This window comes from Callionymus lyra, chromosome 10 (assembly GCF_982586985.1).
Source record: "Callionymus lyra chromosome 10, fCalLyr1.hap1.1, whole genome shotgun sequence".
NCBI classification, from domain to species: Eukaryota; Metazoa; Chordata; class Actinopteri; order Syngnathiformes; family Callionymidae; genus Callionymus; species Callionymus lyra.
In genome coordinates this window covers 15,099,185-15,118,094 of record NC_141827.1, presented here as the reverse complement: position 1 = coordinate 15,118,094, position 18,910 = coordinate 15,099,185, and the positions used below count along the sequence as shown (strand labels likewise).

The 18,910-nt window shown below is 39.2% G+C and overlaps 1 protein-coding gene across 1 annotated transcript; it reads right to left on the bottom strand.

Annotated features, from left to right (window-relative positions):
* Positions 1 to 5,738: 5,738 nt before the first annotated feature.
* On the bottom strand, positions 5,739 to 18,169 carry acad9 (acyl-CoA dehydrogenase family, member 9). Its single transcript, XM_087801261.1, has 18 exons — positions 17,947 to 18,169; positions 14,284 to 14,377; positions 14,013 to 14,114; positions 13,119 to 13,225; positions 12,940 to 13,040; positions 12,474 to 12,552; positions 12,244 to 12,415; positions 12,106 to 12,179; positions 11,953 to 12,028; positions 10,963 to 11,033; positions 10,367 to 10,486; positions 10,163 to 10,291; positions 9,191 to 9,270; positions 8,771 to 8,897; positions 8,328 to 8,405; positions 6,834 to 6,962; positions 6,032 to 6,104; positions 5,739 to 5,952 (listed from the first exon to the last, which is right to left on the bottom strand). Exons 1-18 carry the CDS (start codon positions 18,100 to 18,102, stop codon positions 5,852 to 5,854), a joined length of 1,869 nt encoding a protein of 622 aa, XP_087657387.1. The 5' UTR covers positions 18,103 to 18,169; the 3' UTR covers positions 5,739 to 5,851.
* Between the last annotated feature and the right edge of the window lie 741 nt (positions 18,170 to 18,910).

The following is an 18,910-nucleotide window of genomic DNA, read 5'->3' as shown; positions in this document are numbered from 1 at the left end:
AAAACTCCCCCAAAAGCAGGGGTTCCTCCCACCACCTCACTCTCCAACCACCAACCATGACAGTGTCGGGGAATAATTGCCACCAGTTGTGTAAACCTCATGGAGAGTTTTCTAGGAGTCCCAGTTTTAGAACCATGAGTCAGGAAGTAAAATAAATATACACATTGACTCGATGTAGGTACGTGTGTGTTGATGCTGTCAGAGGTGCAGCTTTAATGAGTCCATTTGTGTCCAGATCTCAGACCTGCAGCCTGGATTTGGAATATTCTCAAGTGTTGACACTGGTGGGTCAGGAATACAAATGGATCATTCTAGGGAACTTGTAGTTTGTGTCAGACCTCATGAGGTCTTGACAATGTGTGAAAATCCCCACTTTTCAGTCGTTATTATGAAGGATACAACAAACTTCCCCACGTATATAAAAAGTCCTAAATAAAACTAGCATCTAATATTTTACTTCAAAATTCCATTATTTTAAATTACAGATTGCATTAACTTTTCCTCGATACTTAACCTTAAGTGTATATTCTCCCATTATTGTAATCCATGTGTTTGTGTCTTCTCGCCTGGACTATTATTATTTTCATGTCTTAACAAGAAGGAATTGTCTCGCCTGCAGTTGATTCAGAACTCTGCAGCGAGAATTCTGACCTGCTCTAGTAGAAGAACTCACATTTCTCCGATCCTTAAAACTCTTCACTGGCTTCCAGTTTCTTTTAGGATCAATTTTAAAATTCTGGTTCTTACATTCAGATCTATTCATGGTCAGACTCCTCCTTACATCACTGATCTGATCCAGCCTTACACCCCAGCTCGGGCTCTGAGGTCTGTGGATTAGAATCTACTGATGGTTCCTGAACACGTTTCAGGACCAGAGTAGAGAAATCCTTCCAGGCTGTTGATCTCCATCTGTGTTTGATGGATCTACTGACTCCTTAAAGAAACATATTAAGACATTTTTATTTGTTCAGGCTTTTCCCTAATTTTCTGGGACTCCTGTTGTGTTATCAGTTTTATCTTGACCTTTAAAATATATACTTTATTGAATATTGTTTTGATTGTTTAAGCGCTTTGTGACCCTGGTCTGGAAAAGCGCTATACAAATAAAAGTTACTTACTTACTTAATTACAATGTGTTAAAATCCCCAGACTTTTCAGTCATTATTACGAAGGATACAACAAACTTCCCCACATATATAAAAAGTCCTAAATAAAACTAGTATCTAATATTTTAAATCAAAATTCCGTTATTTTAAATTACAGATTGCATTAACATTTCCTTGAAACTTAAGTGTTTATTCTCACATCCATTCATTTTCTTTGACTCAATCTCTGGGGTCATGAGGAGGCTGAGGACTATCAAGAAGTGTCCTTTACTGAACACAGATATACAGTAGATAAAGAAGCGTTTACATCTGTGGCCCATTTTTTAAATATAGATTTACCTACTTATGCTTTAGGATTGTTGGAAGAAAAACTGAATGATGAGGTGAAACCCACGCTAGCATGACGATAAAGTCAACATAGAGAGGCTAAAGTTCCTGGAATCAAACCTGCACCAACAGTTTTAACAGCCGGCAACACGTACAGATATAGGTTACAACAAAGACACTGTGACTTTAAATGATGTGGGAGACATCCTTACGGGAGCCAAGGTCTGAAGCAGGGAGTTTCCTGGACGGATTTATAATACATAGATATGTAGATATAAGTGTAATTGTTAAAATGGTCTAGTAAAGGAAATGGCCAATGTCCGCTTTTGTCCCTTTTCTGTAATAAATATATATTTTGAGGAGTTTATGACACATATCAAAATAATAATTAATAAAATAACAAACCAATTAAACATACATTTTTTTTCGACTTACTGCAGGAGTGCAGTAAAAATATCATGATGTTATATTCTATGTTAATCTTGTCATCTTGTTCTTTCTCTTTATTTCTCTTTGTTCTTGTTCTTATTTTTTTTAATGAAAAATTGCTGTATTGCTGTGGCTTATTGGAAAAAAACAATTAAAAAAAATCAATCAAGTTCTACCTACATTTAATTCCACAGAAACACAAAATTTGAACCTGCATCATGACTTTATTCCGAGACATACATCCTCACTATAACATTTATCACTGTTGCAAATCATAAAACACACACAAGCACACACACACACACACACACACACACACACACACACACACACACACACACACACACACACACACACACACACACAGAGGAAGGCTTGAGGAACAGGTGATTCTTCTCAGCCATTAGAACTTGGGTTCCCACATTGACTTCCATGAATCAGAATCTTGGCTTCAGTTCTGCAACATCTTACACTCAGTGTGCGAAGTGAGGAAAGCCCTCAGTGTTTGACATGTCCTCTTAGTTGAGAGGGTCCATAAGTCACGGCAGTACTTTCTGGCCACAGATAACAGAACAGCTTGACAGGGTCTGATTGTAAAGCTGGTGTTGAAGACTCTCGGTCAATTGCAAGAAGATGAGTGACGGAACAATTACACGTCTCTTTTTTTTACAAGTTTATTTACGTTTAGAATATTTATTGAACCATGCAAACAGTTTTTTGGCACATTGGTGTATGTTCTCTCCATGTTGCTTGGGTACTCTGGGCACTCCGGTTTCCTCCCACAGTCCAAAAACATACAGAGGCTGATTGGAAACTTGGGGAAATTGTCCAAAGGGAAGTATAATATTATATAGTGAGTGAGTGAGTGAGTGAGTGAGTGAGTGAGTGAGTGAGTGAGTGAGTGAGTAAGTGAGTGAGTGACCCCGATAAGGGATAAAGAGGTAGAAAATGAATGAATGAAGTTCATAGTGGAGCCTCACAAAGTACAAATTGTTGGTCTTCATTTAAAGCCTTGGCCCTTAAACCTTTTTGCACCCGGACCACTTTAATGTCAGCTTTTTTTTTCTGCTTCTTTAGTCAAAAACACCATAAATAAAATTGCACGATTTGCAAAAACCAAATCTGTAGAAATACATGTCATCTTAACGATGAATCAGTAGGAGTTCTGGGATAGTTTCTCTGCAACAAGATTATTTTTTTACTCTTTTTCACTACTATTCTTTTTAATAAATTGACAAAACTAATGCTGTGGTTATGGACCATTGATTTAAAAGTATAAGGTGAAGTTATGATGCATAAAATATGTCAGACTGCATAACCAACATAGCGGAACTGCATTGATTCATCATCAAGTTAAATTTCATAACATGTCATGACATTCATTTCATTCCTCATGCTATTAGATTGTTTAATTCTGAGTTTGGTGGCAGGAGTGAAAAGATGATTCTATTCCATGTTAATCTTTGTATCCTTTTTCTTTGTTATTTTTCTCTTAGAAATAAGTTCTTTATCTTTAGATTTAGATTGTGTCATCTTTCACTTTCTTTTTTTATTGCACTTTGTTAGTGTTCTTGTTTCATGAATCTATTGTCTGCTTTGCTGTGAGCTGGAAAAACAATTTCCCTCCAGAGGGATCAATAAAGTTTATTTATCCATCCATCTATTCACACTGAAGATTTAAAAAAATGATTCAAGCGTCGTCTTTAATCGTCATTTAGAAATCTTTGTTTTGTTATGTGAGGTCATCATGAGGCAGATCACGAAAAAAAATCCTTCCATATTAAACGATTAAAAGCAGAAACTCTGTCTGATATTTGAGAATAATCCTACTCACAGTGGTTCAGAAAAAAATCCATCATCTTTGCCTCACAATGAGCAGATGTGGGGCAATAAATATGAACTTCATATCGTGTAAAAGAGACGTGACTCCCAGCCTGACGCTCATCAAAGTTGACTTTGTTTTTCCAATCTTGCCCTTATTATCTTTTTATTAAGTCAACATGACATCAAACTATCTTCATAAATAGAGATTTCCTTATTTGAAATTCCATTATTTCATTTATATCACAGTTTTGCTGCAATATATTCAGACAAAAGTCAGGCTAAAATAAATAAAATGTAAGTTGATGTTCACTCAACTGAAGTCACTGTCCCCCCCCCCAGGTTCAATTCAAGAGCTGGTACCTCTGTCAGCGGAGGGATAAGAAAACAAGCCAGTATGAGATCCTAAGAGGAAAAGACAGCTGCGAGAGTCCTGTTCATTCCACGTGTTTTGTTTTCCGGATGTTAACGTGTGGGAAGAGTTCTTTCTGACAAAGACGTTTGTGTGTATTGAGCAGAAATGCAGATGTTGGACACCATCGAGAGTTACACCCACACTGCATCGGAGGATTTCACATCCAGAAGTCATGCCGTGTGTGGAAGATACTTCTTGGCAGGAGCAGGACATTTTCGGGAAGTTCAAAGCAATTCTAATAACAGGATCCTCTCTCCAATGAGTTTGACATAAAACTGACACTTTGCAGGAACATCAACCTACAATCAGGAGTTCAAATACATTTATAAAAATTGATCAGTTAGGATAAATTAATATTCATCAACCAGCAGAATAAAAGAGATTCCTTTCTTCGTGGGACATCATGAGGAAGTTTAAGTTTAGTTTTCAAGAAATCGGGGAGAGAACTTGATTCTGCTTCGTTACACGAGGATAAACACCATAGCAGGGTTGAGAAGGGGGATGGGTTGAGTATCCAAACATGGAACGAGTTAACAAGAGCATCCTCACCACCGTCATGGACATCTAAAGATCCAGATGCAGGCGAATTCCACTGGTATTATAATAGACTCTATACTCACCCTACACATGCACTCTTTTGTGCTCTGCATTCTGGGAGGAGGCTGTGTAGCATCCAAAGTAGAACCACCAGACCCAGGTTCTGCTCTATAGACGCATTATTTTGTAGTTATTTAATGGCAACATTACCTCCTGCAATAAAGGGTAAAGAATAAACCTTCTTTTTTTATAAGCGTTATCCATCTCTAATGTTGTCTTACTGCTCCACAAACAAAGTGTAGATTTAGAGAGCAAGAAAAATGGAGAGAAACAGAGATGAGAATTCACTTTGATTCTGAGAGAGTAGAAAATAAATAGAAAGAAAAAGAGATAGAGTAAGGACTATTGTAAGAGTTTACTTTCGTGTCTTAACAAGAAGGATCTGTCTCGCCTGCAGTTAATATAAAACTCTGCAGCGAGAATTCAGACCCGCTCTAGTAGAAGAACTCACATTTCTCCGATCCTTTAAACTCTTTACTGGCTGCCAGTTTCTTTCAGGATCAATTTTAAAATTCTGGTTCTTACTTTCAGATCTATTCATGGTCAGACTCCTCCTTACATCACTGATCTGATCCAGCCTTACACCCCAGCTCGGGCTCTGAGGTCTGTGGATCAGAATCTACTGATGGCTCTACTACTGGTCGCTTCTGGACCAGAGGAGAGAAATCCTTCCAGGCTGTTGCTTCTTTGGAACAATCTTCCTCTCCCTCTGTGTTTGATGATCTACTGACTCCTTCAAGAAACATCTTAAGACGTTTTCATTTGTGCAGGTTTTTCCCTTTTTTCCTAGAACTCCTGTTTGTCTTATGTTTCTTGACCTTTTAAAGTATATATTTTAACTGTGTATTGTTTTTGATTGTTAAAGCGCTTTGTGACCCTGGTCTAGAAAGGCGTTTTACAAATAATCACTTTTTTATTTACTTACTTAAGGAAAAGACTGAGAGAAAAAAAAAGAGAGAGGTCCACGGAGCGAGAGAAACAATGAGGGATATGACCTGGACGACTACAGTGTTCTTTCCTTCAAGAGATAAATCAGAAGTCAATGGTTGTTGAGAAACATTTTTAATTTCTACAGAATCATTCGTCAGTATTGTCATCCGTTTGTAATGATCTTATGTGCAAAAGTTGGAAAGCTGCTTCTTAAATTAATTCCACTTTAAAAGTTTCTTTCCAGAGGATGAGAGCAGACGTAGGCCCGGTTGTCAAGGACCTGGGAGGCGATCTTCTTGATGTGGGCGTCGTTGTTCTCAGGAGCGTCTGCAACACAGAGGGATTGATGCTCCTTCAGTCAAGAAACAAGACTGTCTCTTCTCAATTTGTCTGAGTGTTTACTTACTCTTCTGCAGCTGCATCATGGTGTAGTTGTTCTTAAAGTGGGCCTCGGAGCAGAAGGTGTTGGTGAGCAGCACCTGAGGAACAACGAGAGAACAAAAGACTCCTGAGGGGGGGGGGCAGAAGCAGCCTTGGTGGGATATTTCTACTTCAAACTCTCAAACATGCCGACCCCACATGGAGGCGGCGTTTTTTTTTTAAAACTTGAATGAACGTTTGAAAATTGATGCCATATTTTCTCCGAAATCCATTCGGGAAAAATGGAAATGTTTGCTCTCATGATGGTCTGGTTTAGATGGAGCCGGAGAGAGCCCGGAGCTGAACACAGTCAAACATCTCTGTGATGGAACAGATTTATTTTTGAGCTCATTTCTTAAATAACAGAATCCACTTTCATGAAAGTGTGACTTATAGTGGTTCAAGTAGAAAACACGGAAATTAGTTTCATATTCAGGGATTTAAATACGAGTGGAGATGAGATGAAAGTCTAACTCAATTATTTTCTCCCCCCCAACCTTCACACACACACACACACACACACACACTGACAATACACACAGACCTCATTGTCTTCTTCCTCCTATTCTCTTACCAAATAATCCCACATGTCCAAAGCATTGACGTTAAGCTGGCGACATAAGCAAGTTTCGGACAAAACATGGACTCAAAATAGAGCCATAATGAGGGGATTGTGGGGGAAATATTATCACCATCATCATTATTATATGTAATTATCACAACGTCCCCTTGATGTCAAACTCAAGGACAAACTTATAGTCAAACATTTGTCCTCAACGCCGACGCACCTCGTGGTCGTGGTTCCTCAGGCCGATGCAGATGGAGCGGCTGCTTCTGGACAGGACGGCGGTCATGCCGTACATGTTGATCAGGACGTCCGCGACTCTCCTCAGCATCAGCTGCTCATCTACGATGGACTAGAGCGAGAAGAGACACGTGTGTGACTTTTGGAATCACCAGGGAGAAATAAGTCGTTCATAGAAAAGCTCTATACAAGTGGAACTAGATATTAAGTGATTGCATTAAACCCTCCCACGGCACTGGTTATTATCCAACACTGCTGCTCATTAACCTTTCCTGAAGTCCAGACACATGTATAATGGTCACTTACAGAGCTCTCTTGAATCGAACCCGCTCCTGGACCAAGTCTAAATCGCTTTTCCGTTCAAAGTACAGATTTTAGAAAATGGAAATAAAGAGCCAAGTGAGAGAATGATGGACTATCGCTCTCCTTTTCCACTGTTCATTTAGTGATCTCAACATGGTGGTCCCTCTGTGATCGCCTCACACACATAACTTTAACTTTTAAATTACTTCAAAAACAAATCAGTCAAGTTTTAATTTTACGATCTGCGGTGTTAAACATAATGCCAAAACCTTTCGCCGTCCAAACTGAATGTATAATTATCTAAAGGAAGTAGAGTTCCAACTGTTATAAGCTTGGATGTTCGATATATACTAATATTTAAGATGGCACTCTCAGCGAAAATAACGCCAGGTTTCATTGAATTAGTCGATCAGAGCCAAAGAATATTTAAAAATGGACAGATTTTTCTGGATTGTCAAGCTCATCAAAGATACAGTTGTTAATGAAACAGGTTGATAACATTGATTTTATGCTTTCAATCCAGCTCAAGGGAAGTCCCATTGAAAACAAGAGGATTTCGTCCACAGTTCCGCAGGTCTGGGTCTTAGCGTGACTCTAAAGTACCAGGAGTGCAGGAGAAGATTGATGGATGCTCAACAGTTCCCGTGGGAATGAAAGCAACTCAACTCACAAATACAGAAAGAAAAATGGGTTCTTCTCTCATGAATGTCTACAGACATCTCTCACCCATCTGACATCAGCCGAGCTTCTGGTCATAAACTAAACCTGGTCTCTGACATTTTGGAGTTGATGGTCCAGGCGGATGAATGCGATTTTTCCTCTGGTTGGTAAACGTTTCAAGACTTGAAAGTCAGAGCAGCCAGTTTGAAAATAAAGATTTAATTTTGGCGTCTGCTCACGTCAAGCTGCTCTATGGCACATTCGTGAATCCTTCGGGGGACAGTGATTTATTTGGAAGCCTTGGTGAGAGACTGCTCGGGAAGAGTCTCCAGGCGACACTTGCTATGCTCTTGATGAGCGGAAAGTTAATATTTACGGCGGTATCAGGACGACGTCTGCGACAGCAGATCAACTTCGGCTCAGACGGACTGGAAAATATGAATCCGTGATATTGGAGAACCTAAGCAGGAAAATAACAAACGCTTCAAGAATGCAAAAGACATCAAAATCCTACCTTTCCAAAACGGTAGAGCAGACTCTCCACAGTGTGGCCAAAAAAGACCACGTTTTGCTCCAGCAAATTTGCACTTTCCTGTGTGGAAGAGATCGCTGCATTTAGAAAGAGGTACATAATACATAATACGACATCAATCAACGTGTGCCCAGCCTGTATAACAAGTGATCTATAGTTGAAAAGGTGAAAATTAAACAAGATGCATGAAAGAACAATAAAAAGGAATAAAAACGCACACATGGCCTTTCATATTAAAGACAGTCCGTCTATATCAGTAACAAGATCTTGAGCACCATGTTGTGGGGAATCATCAGTCTGGTGTAACTTTTACAATTCAGTAATCCGAGGTTTTCTCTGGGAACGTTAATGGAAATTGTCTTGATCAGTGAAATGACCATAATTATCCACTTTTCTAATCTAACAAAACAGTTACAATGGTTTACCGCCAAGCTCGGATGCACCACGCCTTCCTTCCCATTCAGACCCAAGTCCACCGAACCGCCCATTGACAACTTTAGTTTCTTGCCCACCATGGCCATGGCCATTCCGAAGTTTCCCTTCTTCATCTCCCTGTAGGGGGTGCAGAGGTCAAACATGAGTCCAGGAAAATAACAAAATGAATCTAATGCTTATTAAAATTATTCATTTAAAAAGGTTAAACCAAGTAAATCAGTTGTGTGAGATCAATAGATTGTAGACATTATGATCAAATCATAATAATAATAACTGGTCTCTTCATTAGATAGTAAACATGTGAAACATCCATCACAGGTAAATATTTAGCCACAGGAGCCACAGGTTTTCCCTCCAGGAAAAAACGGAACTGCAGTAGTTACTTTTTAATGAACTAGTACTTTTCTTACTTTATCCTCCCGGTCAGGATTTTGCCAGCGTGCTGCATCCCCGTCAGACCGATGTACATTCTCAAAATCTCATTGGTCCCCTGAAAGCAAAGATCAAGGGATAGTTTGGTCAGAAAACTCGCTAATAAAGAACAAAATCAATGAAACACCTGCGAGCGTCACTAGTCCACTAAAGATAACAGTGCTAACGCGACATCTGCTGGTGGAACTTGAGAAGTACATGAGCAGAAAGCAGCTAAAAGGCAGTAGCTTGACAGGCTGCTGGTTTTTGTTTCCCAAATTAGACGGAGGCCTTAAAGTCACCAGCACCTTTATTTAATACATTTAACCAGAAAAACAAACTGTAAATCTTCCGAAATTACCAGAAAAAAAAAAAAAAAATAGAATCAAGATAACAGTAGTTGGTAAGGGCCACATTAGTTTCATGTGTATTATATAAATACCAATATTATTTGGATAATAAGAGACACATTTACAGTAATGTATAGACGGTTGTCCCCCTGGACGTGTGTTGGTTTAAAAGTAGATTCAGGTTTGATCGCTAAAACAGATTAAAACCATGGAGTCAAACTCAATCATACAAGGGGCCAAAATCTTTTAGCAGTCGAAGGGCTAAAAAAAAAAGTATATTTACCAAACAGGAAGTAGGAGTTGGAATTTGATTTCTTTTCATTCTTTGATGCTCGATATATTTCCATTTTTTCTCTCATTCACCAAACTAATTTGTTTACCTTTACAACATTTTTTTACCCTTATAATTGCTATCAAAAATCCCATTCCCTTATCTTTTATAACATATCATCATTAACATTTATCTACTTTGTTTTTAACTGTCTGGTGAATTCATTAGTCACAACAGACAGCGAGTAATATATTGTGACAAGACACAGTTATAACCATCATTGGTGAGGTCAGTTAGTAGAGATCAGGAGAAACAGTGACACACTGGATCTTCAGAAGAAATACAAGTACCTCAAAGATGGGCAGGATGCGGCAGTCTCTGAGGTAGCGCTCATAAGGGTAATTTTTGGTATAGCCGAGACCCCCCAGAACCTGCAGAGCTTCACTCACACAAATCCAGCTTCCTTCTGAACTGAACACCTGCAGCAGGGATTAGATTTGACCAACAATTAATTTATTCAACCAACTCGATGGTTTAGTGAGTAAAAGTCTTACTTTGACCATGGCGGCCTCTATGGAGCAGTCTGGGAGTCCAGGTCTGTCCATCATGCCTGCAGTCAAGTATGCCATGCTTTCCATCACAAAGGCATTGAGGGCCATGATAGCAAACTTCTCCTGCATTAATGATGCAAACATCCCCAGTCAGTGTGAACCACCACAGAACAAAAATCGTTCTCAATGTGAAAAACAAGTTAAGTTAGTTCACTGAAATAAAATCTTATCAATAAAGTTGAAGGTCTAAGTGTTGAAGATATGTTATCATAATTATCAGAAACTACAATTCAATATAGGTAAGTAAGTTAGTAAGTAATATTTGTAGAGCGCTTTTCTAGACCAGGGTCACAAAGCGCTTAAACAATCAAAACAATACCCAATAAAATATATGCTTAAAAGGCAAGAGAATTAATATGGCAACAAATAATTCATAATCCTAATTTGTACATTTCTATAATTAACTAACATTATACATGCTTCTGTAACCAAGAAAGGAACCGGACAGGCATTGTGACTAAAACAATATTTAAATATAAAATATACATTTTTTTAGAAAGAAAAATCAGTAATTGATGAATGAATCTTAAATTGATCACCTGAATCATTCCAAATTCACTTAAACGTTTGTTGAACTGCTTCCTTGTCGAAGCATACTCTGAGCTCAGCTCTAAAAAAAACAAAAAAACACAAAAAATTAAATAATCAGAAAAATAACAATGAAAGCAGTTTCACGGGAGTACACAGCACTCGGCATGTTCATCAATATTCCATTTAATTATTTAAATAATATACATTAGTATGATTTCACTCTATCAGCATCTCTGCCTTTGAACAACTACGTGGAAGGGGTGATTTAAAACAATTCATAGTGATTTAATTAAAGTCTATTATAGTGATCAATTGGGATATAGTAGCATTTAAAAGGCTCTCAAATAAGATTATTTGGAAATACAGAGCTTAATACTGTACAAGTGTCAAGTAGTCATAAACCTTTATTCAACAACATCCTCATATTTTGAGCTTAGTAAGTGACGCCCAAAGCAATAGGTTTCGTAGAGAATGTTGCTTAAGATGAGCGAAGAGTGCCATCTAGTGGGGGCTTGAAATAGGGAACGATTCATGCTTTTCAAACTTGGGAGTTCCATCTAGAGGCCTTTCAAAGTAAAGACACAGTATCATGATAAGCCAAGGGACTTCAAAGTGGTTTTGTTCCAACTGATCAAGCATGTACATTTTACCAATACTCTTTCAGCTGAAACAAGCAACACCAGACTGAGAATTGATTAAACTCTTAAGACTTATGATTGGGTTAAAATGTGTCCTCTTGATTGGTTGGAACAAAACCTGCACCCACCGTGGCCCTTTGTGGAACCCTTTGTAGAGCCCTGTGATAAGGAGTGTTCGCTACAGAGATGAAGCCTCATCAATCCATCACTATTTTAAAAGCATCTTAATATTAGAGCAAACATGGACAGTTGAGTTTATAAACGTTATAGTAAGCATGTAAGGTCTTAACAGGTTACATAGTGAAGACGAGACATTTATCCAAGTGCGATTGATGAAACACAGAGATCAGAGTGTATTACCGATGAGCTTTTTAATCATCCCGGCCGACGAACTTCCCATGCTGAACCTCCCAGAGTTCAAGATGTTCATTGCGATCTAAACAGTGAAAACAGTGCAAAGTATGAGGTGTTGTGCTCAATCACGTGACAAGTATGTGGGGTTAGACCGCTTACCTTGAATCCACCGCCGACTTCACCGATCACATTCTCCAAAGGGACCGGGACGTTGTCGAAGGCCACTTCACAAGCTGTTTATGTTCAAGTAAGATTCAGAGGTGATTCTTCTCATTGAATAGACTTGTTTGAACCTACTGTTGGAGCCTCGGATGCCTAGCTTGTCTTCAGGCTTGCCGCTGGTGATGCCCCCAAACGCCCTCTCCACAATGAAAGCAGATATCTTGTCCTTCTTTACTCCGTCCACCTCAACCTCCGTCCTCGCGAAAACAGTCATGATGTCGGCCGTTCCGCCATTTGATATCCAAATCTGGTTGAGAGAAGCCGTTGAGAAAACAAGTCAACAAAATGTGACGCTCGGAACTTACCTTGGCGCCATTAAGGAGAAACGTTTTGCCGTCTTCAGACAGAGTTGCTCTGGTCTGAATGGAAGCAGCATCACTTCCACTGCAACACAAACAACAGATGGTGCTATTGAGAAATAGTTACATGTGTGTTTATGTTCAAATGTGCCGTTTCAGTTATCATTCAATTATTGTGAACATCGGTCGCCAGATTTTACCAAAACAGGTTTCAATGCTTTTTTAAATCACCTATTTGTATTTCACTGTACGTGTCATTTTCTCTATTGGAATAAGGTTTTTTTCACCATCATGGAAGATTCAAACCAGCATCTTTCATTTTCTTTACCCTATCTATAATGTTATAATGGTTAAGATGAGTTCTCATCAGGAAGATCTACCGTCTCCTCACAGGCCAACATTTTCCCCTCAGGTCTTGTGGTTCTTTTATTCATCACTTCCACAGACACTAATTGAGATTCTAGTCTGTTACCTTCCAGGCTCTGTGAGACAGAAGGCCGCAATGTGTTCTCCTGATGCCAGTTTTGGCAAATACTTTTCTTTCTGGGCTTCACTCCCAGCAATCAAAATTCCCTGAAAAGAATGTTTGGGGACATAAATCAGGACAGATGGAAAAACCTGAGTGAAGAGTTACTAAGAAATCAGTTTTACCTTCAGTCCAATGGCTTGATGTGCTGCCAGTGTCACTGCAATAGATGCATCTAATGAGATGATTTCTCCCAGGCGGGCGTACATGGTGTTGGACAATCCAAGACCCCCTGCAGAGACATGGAAGAGGTTAGTGACCAGCACAGAGACAATTGTTGTGGTTGTTGTAATGTGTTGCTAATTTAAGAGAAAAAGCTTTTTGTGACTCTGATGAGAAATACAAATATTTATCTTTAATTCCTATCTTTTATCTTCGATTTCTTGAGAGCCGTTTGGGGATCAAATGGTATCAAAGGCATTTTCTTTTTTAACTACCAGTGCCTCAATTAATACATTTCAAAGTCAAATGTATGGTAGGAGTTCGGTAAATAAGGGATGAAATCATCTGTAGCGGGAATTCTGAGCTGCTCTAGTAGAAGAACTCACATTTCCCCGATCCTTAAAACTCTTCACTGGCTGCCAGTTTCTTTCAGGATCAATTTTAAAATTCTGGTTCTTACTTTCAGATCTATTCATGGTCAGACTCCTCCTTACATCAGTGATCTGATCCAGCCTTACACCCCAGCTCGGGCTCTGAGGTCTGTGGATCAGAATCTACTGATGGTTCCTGAACATGTTTCCGGACCAGAGGAGAGAAATCCTTCCAGACTGTTGCTTCTAAGCTTTGGAATGATCTTCCTCTCTCTCTGTGTTTGATGATCTACTGACTCCTTCAAGAAACATCTTAAGACATTTTTATTTCTTCAGGCTTTTCCCTGACTTTCTGGTACTCCTGTGTTTGTCTTATGTGTCTTGATCTTTTAAAGTATATTTCAACTGTGCATTGTTTTTGATTGTTAAAACGCTTTGTGTCCCAGGTCTAGAAAGGCGCTTTACAAAAAACCTTTACTTACTTACCATACTCTTCTGGAACTTGGATGCCAAACAGACCGAGGGCCTTTAATCCATCCATAGTTTCCTGGGGGATTTTAGCATCTCTATCGATTTTTGAAGAGTCCACTAGAGATGAAAGAAAGACAGAAGCATTTAACAGAAAACATTTTAGTTCATTCATAATGATGAGTGAGAGTGAGAACATCTCTGGAGAGATGTGTCACTACTCGGTCTTTCCAGGGTCAATAAAATGCAGCAAACATTCATATTTGCTAGACTTGAATCTGATTTTTACCTTCCTCATTAAAGAACCTCTCCACTGGTGCAACAAGCTGGTTGATCTCAGCCAATTCTTCATTTCCAATCTCGGGATAGGGGAAGACCTCTTCCTATAGAGAACATGAGAACAGAATTCATGAATGCAGTACTTTTGAACTGCCAATGATCCATTTCAGTAAACCTGGTCCCTGTGCCAAATAATATTCAGACATTACAAACAAGATGAAAAGTGCAATAATAAGTGCCCTTGATTCCATTAGTCACATTCATAGTTCAACTACTCTTTATAACTGTTAAAAAATGTTATACATTTCGGCCAGAAGGTGTCACTGTGGTCACACCGTTGAATGTGACAACTCTGTTTAACTGCGGAGAGTTAAGAGTTATGAGAGTTATGTTAAAGAAAACACAGCTGCAGCTGGAGAAGACACAGAAGATGATGAGATTGACCAACCAGGATTATTCATCGATAGCATCCCCGTTGAAAATGACGACCATAGCAATGAACAGGCTTATGCTGATGTTTAGCTGATGTTTTATAGTTAGTGAGTTTAGCTCACTGCCAAAAAGAGTCCGATTTAAAGTGGATCGACTCAACACCAATTCAAAAAGCACAATAGAGGAATATGCAGACGTGTTTAGGGGAAGGGAGAATTCCCAGGCAAATGCAATTTCAGTGTTGACCCAAAGATCACACCTGTTGTCTGCCAACCACGTCAAATTCCTATAGCATTGCGTGGCCGACTAATAACCGAGCTAGACAGCATGGAAATTTTTTTTGTATAATCTGTTAAGTCACAGAGCCCACAGACTGGGTAAACGCACTCGTTGTTGAAAAACCAGACAACTGAGAGTATGTTTGGACGCTAGACCCTTAAACAAGGCCCTACCGGGACCTCACTACCCTCTACCTACCTAAGAGGAACCTACCACAAAGCTCGCTTGAACTAAATTCTTCAGTGGTCTCGATGCCAGAACAGGATACTGGTCGATCAAACTAAGTCATGAGTCATCGATGTTAACCATCTTTAACACATTGTTCGGCAGATACCGCATCCCGAGACTGCAATTTTGGGATCATCTCAGCCCAAGATGAATTCCAGCGACGGTTGGATGATAGTATATATTTTATTGGGTATTGTTTTGATTGTTTAAGCGCTTTGTGACCCTGGTCTAGAAAAGCGCTCTACAAATATTACTTACTTACATATGAAGGCCTTGAGGGTGTGTCAGCCATCGTTGACAACATTCTTGTGTTTTGAAAGACCAAACAGGAGCATGACGCAATCTAAGAGCCACGCTTCAACGCACCAAAGAGAGAGGGGTAAGGCTGAACCCTGAAAAATGCCACATGTGTGTCGGAGGTGATTAACTTTGGGCACACTCTGTCACATGAAGGTCTAAAGCCAGACCCACACAAAGTAAAGGCGATCAAAGAAATGCATCCACCACAGAGCAAGGCGGAGCTAGAGAATGTTCTTGGAATGATAAACTACCTAGTCAGGTTTGCTCCTCATCTCTCCGACATAAATGTGCCAATACGACAGCTGCTGAAAAAGGATAACGAATTTGTTTGGGATGCGGTGCACGAACAAACGATCAAACTTATGAAAGAACTGATAACAAAGGAGCTAGGCCTAGTACTTGCTTATTTTGAACCCCAGAAAGAGTTACGACTGCAAGTGGATGCCTCTGAAAACGGCCTTGGCGCTGTGATGCTGTAGGACGAGAAACCTATTCCTATGCATCTAAGTCACTCAACAGCACTGAAGAAAATTACACACAAATAGAGAAGGAGCTGTATGCTGTGCTGTTTGGCACATCCATGAATACATGTATGGCCACAGCGTTATTGTGGAATCAGACCATAAGCCATTAGAAGCAATACTTAAAAAACAGCTTACAGCAGCACCACCACGGCTACATAGGGTGATTTTACAGCTGTAAAAATATAATATCAACATCATTCAACGCCCAGGAAAGGACATTCCAGTAGCTGACACGCTGTCAAGGAAGTCCATTGAATATCATGACCGAGCGTTACATGAAGGAACGGAGGTAATACCAGAGAGACCTTGGCAGACAATTGGTACTGACCTTTTCACCTGGAAGTCGAAAGATAACATTGTCATAGTAGACTACTACAGTAGGTTCTTTGAACTTCTGAGGGTGTATAGTTGCACTTCCAGAGAAGTGATTGCCAAACTCAAGGCAGCAATGGCAAGGCATGGTATTGCTGAGACTGTGGTCAGTGGCAATGGACCATGTTACAGTACACATGAATTCAAATGCTTTGCAGAATCATGGGGTTTCACCCACATTACCACAAGCCCCCCCACTACCCACAGAGCAATAGCCTTGCAGAAATAACAATTCAAACGTCAAAGCGAGTGATGGACAAACCCTATGCTGAAAACCACAGACCCATACTTAAGTTTGTTGGAATACCGCAACACCCCAGTTGACAACCTTAAGGGTCACCAGCACAACTTCTCATGAGCCGTGGGTTACGCTCGATTCTACCAACGACAGCCCAGCAGCTTCAGTCACAGGTTGTTCTTCAGGAAGTTGTGCATGACAGAAGAGAGGTCCGTCAGTGCCACCAACAGACTTATGACAACAGATCTGCAAAACCGCTCTCTTCTCTGCTCATCGGCACATCAGACAGGATAATGGTTCCTGGAAACCAGTGGCTGTACTGAAACCTGCACACACTTGTCAATCTTTCAAGATTGACAAGACGGTTCACAGCACTTGTTTTGTTTATATTTCCCCAAGGTTCAGTCACTTTAAAGACTCGGAATGAATGTTTTGCTTTTATTTGCACTATTAATATAACACTTATGGTGAAAGTTAAAAAAAAAAAAACTCGTTATAACTTGGGATATATATTGAGCTGATCAAGTAGCCAATTGTAAGCATAAATAAGAAAAGGCTCTCATTCAACAACCAACGGCTGAAAAAAACATAACAATAAATTAAGGGAAAAAAATAGTTGTATATAATAAACCTCCATATCTTTTTTCAGAGGGGTGGTTTCATAGTATACGTGTAATAATATTTCTTTACAGTTTACAAAAGGTGTTCAAAGGTTGAACAAACTACTGTCCATCATGGACGATGACAGTCATCCTCTCAGCACTGTCATCAGTGAGCAGAGAAGCAGAATGAGTGCACGAATGCTCCTACCCAGGTGCAAAACAAATAGACTCAGGGACTCATTCATCCCTCGGGCTATTAAATTGTACAATTCTGAGTTCGGGGGCAGGAGTGGAGTGAGAGTATCTGGATGTTCTGTTCCATGTTAGTCTTTGTATCTTTGTCTTTGTTGTTTTTCTTTCCTTGACCTATGTTCTTTGTCTTTGTCTTTAGACTTAGATTGTGTCATCTTGTTCTTCCTCTTTATGTTCTTCTTATTTTATTTTTTATGTATTATTTTTTATTGTTTATGAAAAATTGCTGGCTATTGTAAAAAAACAATTTCCCAAAGGAGACCTCCTGAGGGATCAATAAAGTTTTACCTTACCTTACCTTACCTTACCTTACAGAAAAGGAATGTTGTTCAGCTTGACCTCTACTCATATTAGGTGAAATAAATTCAATACTAATGAATGCCGTTTAAACAATGTTTTTGTGTCTTAAACAAACAAATAGCTCTTGAGTTCAGACTCATTCCTACCTTGTTCAACTGACCAAGAAACAAGTCCTTGGCATAGGCTAGTTGTCTGGAGTGTGTCCTGAAAAACCTCTGCTGGCGAACTTTAGACGGTCGTGTCAGCAGTCTGCTCCCGTTGCGAACCGAATTAAAAAGCAACAAATATCGACAAGAATTCATGTTTGAGCCGCGATACCTTCAGCTGACCCACTGAAATCTTGCAGAGCACAACAGCGACGCGCTACCTTTCACCTCTTTCCGTCCCACAGTCATGACGTAGGTGCGAGGGTTCTGTAACAGGTTCAATGACCCTCGGAAATGCGAACGCATTACTGCGTATGGATCATATTTGCATTTATTTGATTTTATATTTTGAGATGCAAGTGGAAAGTTGATCAATTTATGGTTTGGAAACAGTATATATTGTATATAGATGTGTTGTACACAGTGCTCCGTCGCACTACAGACCTTCACCGGCTTAGTTGAAAATAATTCCGACGGCACAAAACGTAGCATTTTTTTTCATCGTTGAGCCACTAGATAGCGCTGCGAGGCAGAAAAACAGAATTTTCATTTACATATTGTATTATACAAATCTGAAATTAAACTCTAAGAAATACACACAGGAAATTATTATGACAGGTGATGCGAGGGAGATTATTATCTATTCACGTTTGGAGTGAAAAACGCATTTTTCAAGGTTTTCTTTTATCGTATTTTATATACATATACATATACATATACATATACATATACATATACATATACATATACATATACATATACATATACATATACATATACATATACATATATATATACATACAAGTAAAATGTAATATATATATATATATATATATTTAAATAACATCAGAACAAGGCTTTTGAAGTAGGTTAAATATAATGTTAGAAGACTTGAGATATTGCAGTCCAAATATATAATTTAAAATAGCATTTACATTACTGACAGAAACATTCCTGTTATAAT